General features: G+C 32.6%; 1 protein-coding gene across 1 annotated transcript in view; it reads right to left on the minus strand.

Moving 5' to 3' along the window:
* LOC106471244 (NEDD4-binding protein 2-like) overlaps positions 1 to 5,800 on the minus strand; it is a gene marked incomplete at its 3' end in the record, with an annotated part of 53,770 nt that overhangs the window by 4,335 nt on the left and 43,635 nt on the right. Inside the window, exon 7 of the mRNA XM_013931836.2 lies at positions 3,671 to 3,859. Within this exon, the coding sequence (XP_013787290.1) occupies positions 3,671 to 3,859 (189 nt within the window). The remainder of the gene's footprint in view (positions 1 to 3,670; positions 3,860 to 5,800) is intronic.

The raw sequence follows: 5,800 nt of genomic DNA on the forward strand, positions 1-5,800 counted from the left end.
GGTTATAAGTTAAACTTACATCTTTAGTTTGTTCTTTATCCATTGTTTTCTTTAAGCTATGATCACTCTGTATTTGGTTCTGCACTCGTTGTTATCTTGAAGCTTGGTTATAAGTTAAACTTACATCTTTAGTTTGTTCTTTATCCATTGTTTTCTTTAAGCTATGATCACTCTGTATTTGGTTCTGCACTCGTTGTTATCTTGAAGCTTGGTTATAAGTTAAACTTACATCTTTAGTTTGTTCTTTATCCATTGTTTTCTTTAAGCTATGTCTTTGTATTGAAGTTACTTTCATATCTGTTGTTTTTTAAGGTTAATTTCAATCCATTATTTGTTTTGAGGTTAATATATCACATCCATTGTTTGCTGAGGTTAGTTTCATATATGTTATTTGCATTGAGATTATATTCAGATTTACTGTTTGCTTTGAGGATAGTTTCAATCCATCATTTGCTTTGAGGTTAATTTCACATGCATTGTTTGCTTTTATGTTAATTTCACTTGCATTGTTTGCAATGAAGTTAGTTTCAGATTTACTGTTTGCTTTGAGGATAGTTTCAATCCATCATTTGCTTTGAGGTTAATTTCACATGCATTGTTTGCTTTTATGTTAATTTCACTTGCATTGTTTGCAATGAAGTTAGTTTCAGATTTATCGTTTGCTTTGAGGATAGTTACATACCAATTTTTTATTCAACTCTGTTTCTACATCTTTTGCTTTCTGTTTGTAATAACATTAATAGTTCATTTTTAGCCCCAAAATTAGCTCAAAAGTAACTGGATGTGACACAAAACTCAGTAAAAATAGAAGCAAATTCATCCTTAATATGAATGACAGATGTTACAAAAAGTATTCCCAGGTCTTATTGAGGGGTGTTTTGTTATAGAAATGGTGGAAGTATTCTCAGATCTTATAGAGGGATGTTTTATCGTACAAATGGATGTCTGTTGTTACAGTAAATTAAGACTTCTTAGTATGTGTCGGACAATGCTGGAAGTCTTCCCAGGTCTTATTGAAGGTTATTTTGTTATACAAGTGGTGGAAGTATTCCCAGGTCTTATTGAGGGGTGTTTTGTTACACACCTGCTGGAATTATTCCCATGTGTTTTGTTATACAAATGGATAGTCATCAAGTGGTATATTCCACTTGTTAATGCATACAGGAAACAATAGTTCAACTTAAGTCTTGAAAATAATGAATCTTACAAGGATACCTATGCAACAAGAATATTTCAACTCTGAGTGAAATTAAGTGGACCAAATGTGAAACAGTTTAAAAAGGGTTTTGCCAATGGAAAGGAACACCATGGAAATGAGCTTAGACATGTGAAAGAAAGTAGCAAGACAGAGAATGAGTTAAGAATGTTGGAATCGGATCAGAAAAACAGTTCACAAATCTAAATTACGTAACTTAACCAGATTAAAATGACTTTTATGAAAAAGATGATTACATATGAAGAAGATGGTGTGATAATTTGTTGAGTTATTTCCAGGAAATGCTCAAGAGAAATTGATGTGATATGAACTACATGAGGTCCAAGCTTGTAGGTCTCAAGCTTTATGTAAACACACTTTATGGTAAAAATTGATGGGATGTGATCTAAACTAGAAACAAGTTGATGTAAACAGATTTTGTGGTTCAAATGGATGTGATGTCAACTGCACTACAGACAAAATTGTAGATCTCAGGTTTGATGTAAACATATTTAATAGTTGAAATGGATGTGATGTGAGCCACATCAGGAACAAGCTTGTAGATATGAAACTTAATGTAAACAGACTTTATGCTTGAAATGGATGTGATATGAACTGCACTAGGTACAAGCTTGCAGATCTGAAGCTTGACATAAACAGACTTTACGGTTGAAATGGATGTGATATGAACTGCACTAGGTACAAGCTTGCAGATATGAAGCTTGACATAAACAGACTTTACGGTTGAAATGGATGTGATATGAACTGCACTAGGTACAAGCTTGCAGATCTGAAGCTTGACATAAACAGACTTTACGGTTGAAATGGATGTAACGTGAACTGCACTAGGTACAAGCTTGTAGATCTGAAGCTTGACATAAAAGAGACTTTATGGGCCAAATGGATGTAACGTGAACTGTAGTAGGGATAAGCTTGTAGATCTCAAGCTTGACATAAACAGACTTTATTGTTGAAATGGATCTGATGTGAACTGCACTAGGTACAAGCTTGTAGATCTGAAGCTTGACATAAAAGAGACTTTATGGGCCAAATGGATGTGACGTGAACTGTAGTAGGGACAAACTTGTAGATCTCAAGCTTGATATAAACAGACTTTATTGTTGAAATGGATGTTATGTGAACTGCAGTATGGGCAAGCTTGACATAAACAGAGTTTGTGGTTTAAATGTACCAGAAACTCTTCAAAAAGACCCATGAGTGGGCTAGTGAGCATCATTTATATTCATTTACGACTTATCACTGGAACAATGTCACAATGATTTCAAGTCACTTTATTAGTTCCATTTTTTAAAAATGAGATCACATTAATTAATGTTTGTAGTATTTTCATGACAAGTATAAAATTTTAACATCAATGTAAATATTATGTTTTCTGGAAACATTTGTACATAATTAACAACACTATTTGAAGAACATGCGTACAGTAAATTAACACTCTCTCAGCTGTTTTCTGTAAGTTTTTCAGTAAAAGTGTTAATACTTTGTACTTACATGATCTTACTCTATATGAAATAAATATATAAAAAAAGTTTTTAAATATAATGAAATTAATTAGTTTTACAGATAACATTTTTTGTAACACATTGAGCAATGTGGTCAACCCTAGAATCCTGTAACAGTAGTTTACTTGTACATGACATTCCTATTAGTATATTAAAAAGGTAGATAATTTCTGTACACATACTTCATGTCTTTTAGAATCAGATATCTATTCAATTTTGAAGTAAGTAACTATCCACACATGTAAGATAACGCATCTAGGAAGATTTTGAGCATTGTTCATATTGTACTAATGGAGCGTAGTACTGCCGTACCAACACAATGTTTTAGGATCAAACTGATTTTATTTGAATGTAGTGTTTGCATATCAACATAGAGATGAAGAACAGTTGAAAAAGCCAAGAATGAGCAGAATGCAAGGATTTGAGAGTCTTGTAGATACAACTCTGAAGATGTCTTTGTGCTTCTCGGATGGTTAAAGTTTTATACCATAAATGTTATTTTTCTTTGTAATTCTGTAGTTTTAACTCTGGATACTGAAAAATATAATGTTGTACATGTAACACTGGAGTAATGAACATTCTAATACTTAGTTATTGTACTGTTTACTCAGTGTGGGCAAAGTAAACACCTTTAATATCTACTGTGGTGTGTAAACACCATTACTGTCTACAGTGGTATGTAAATACTTTTAATATCTACTATGGTGCATAAACACTGTTACTGTCTACTGTGGTGCGTAAACACTGTTACTGTCTACTGTGGTGTGTAAACACTGTTACTGTCTACTGTGGTGTGTAAACACTGTTACTGTCTACTGTGGTGTGTAAACACTGTTACTGTCTACTGTGGTGTGCAAACACTGTTACTATCTACTGTAGTATGTAAACATTGTTACTGTCTACTGTGGTATGGAAACAACGTTTATATTTATTCTGATAAATAAACACGAACCTGCTGGGAGTAGAACGAAGCAACAGCTTTCATCCCACGACGATACGCTTCTCTTGCTTTCTGAAAACACTCGTTCCTCAAATGTTGATGGAGGTTAGCTTCAGCTCGAAGGTCTTTAAAGTCAAGTACTGTTGCTGCATTATTAACTGAATCATGAGTAGCTTCTAAAGAAACCCATTCCAAAAAGTCCTGTTTAAATTAGAAGAGCTATTATTGCAAAATTTGTATAAGGAAACCAAAATGTCATTCCCTTATTAATGGAAACATACAAATGAGTAATAGGTCATTAACAAATGCATGGAAACATACAAGTAATGACTTGCGATTTAGTATCATTTGTTATGTCCTTTTTTTTTACTTTATATAATAATTATTGTGTCATTTTATCTGGGAAACATCAGGCAAAGTAACAACTGCTGATTAAATGAGACAGGTTAAGGAAATGTCTGAAAGTTAAACAGGAAAGTAATATATTACGTATAATAACAATTAAAGAAACAAGGCTAGCTATACAGAAAAAAACTTAGGATTTATGCAATCTATGACAATTAAAACTGAGAAGCCTGACTGGTATTACAACCACAAACATAACTGACAGATCAAGTATGATTCAATGGTTAAAATAATAATAAAAAAAGGCTAGATATGACCGCCAATACAAAGAAAACACCTACACAGCTGGATACAATGATAAAGAAAAATAGAGTCTTAAACTAATTATAATGAATGTAAAAGAAAGGAATCAAAGAAGATATGACAGGCAAAAAGTAATCATAAAATCTATGGTGACGTAAGAAAATAGGTTACATCTGAAAACATCTTCAAACTAAACTGAAAAATGATGTAACACCAATAAATAATGTGGTATCCAATTTTCTGTAAACAATGGCTGATAACACAACTTTGAACATGAAAAAAGTACAAGTACTAAGTTCACGGTGAGTAAAAACTACTCCACCACTTGTATAACAAAACACCCTTCAATAAGACCTGGGAATACTTCCACCACTTGTATAACAAAACACCCTTCAATAAGACCTGGGAATACTTCCACCACTTGTATAACAAAACACCCTTCAATAAGACCTGGGAATACTTCCACCACTTGTATAACAAAACACCCTTCAATAACATCATCATGCAAGCATTCTGAATGACATATGTCTGATTTCATGTTCTTTTTCACATTTTTCTTTCTTTTCACCTGAGAACTTCTTTGTTCTTCATGTTCTTTATTTTCTACCAGTTCATTCAAATCAACAAACTCAACACATGATTTCTGCCTAAATGTGTACTTCCTTTTCTGCACACAACCAGGATTAGTAAAGTTTATGTTAAAAATACCTTGTCCACCCACAGGAAGAGACTTTGTTCTTAACAGAGGTTCACGGCTTTTTGTGTTTGTCCCCAACTTTTTGTTCAAAATCATCTTGATTAAACAGTTTATATTTACAATTTTCTGTCATATGATTAGACTTACACGAAGAATCTTTTACATTATCTTTTTCAGCTTTTCTTTCAGGAATTTCCAAAGATCTCTCCGAGTTATAATTAATGAGAGACTGAGAATAGGAATTATAACTTACTGAGCAGAGAGATAAAGCAGGCTGTGAAAAAGTTAGCTGGGAATCATTTGTGGCTGCAAGGCCATCATGCTGCAAAACATGAACCAGAAATCAAGAAATTACATGCAAGACAAACTACTCATGCTACTTAGTTAAATCAAAAACATTAAGTAAAAGACAAATAAAACACACAAAAATAATGAAAATTAAGACTTGGTGCTAGAATAGAAAGATGAAAGAAAAAACAAGTACCATATCAATGACAACATTAGAAATTTTATACAAAAACATCTGAGTTAGAAGTGATAAGAGACATACTTGTTACACACACACACACACATACATATATATATATATATATATATATACACACACACACACATATATATATATACACACACACACACACACATATATATATATATACACACACACACACACATATATATATATACACACACACACACACACATATATATATATACACACACACACACACACACATATATATATACACACACACACACACACATATATATATATACACACACACACACACACATAT

Source organism: Limulus polyphemus, unplaced genomic scaffold (genome assembly GCF_000517525.1).
Source record: "Limulus polyphemus unplaced genomic scaffold, Limulus_polyphemus-2.1.2 Scaffold4491, whole genome shotgun sequence".
Classification (NCBI taxonomy): domain Eukaryota; kingdom Metazoa; phylum Arthropoda; class Merostomata; order Xiphosura; family Limulidae; genus Limulus; species Limulus polyphemus.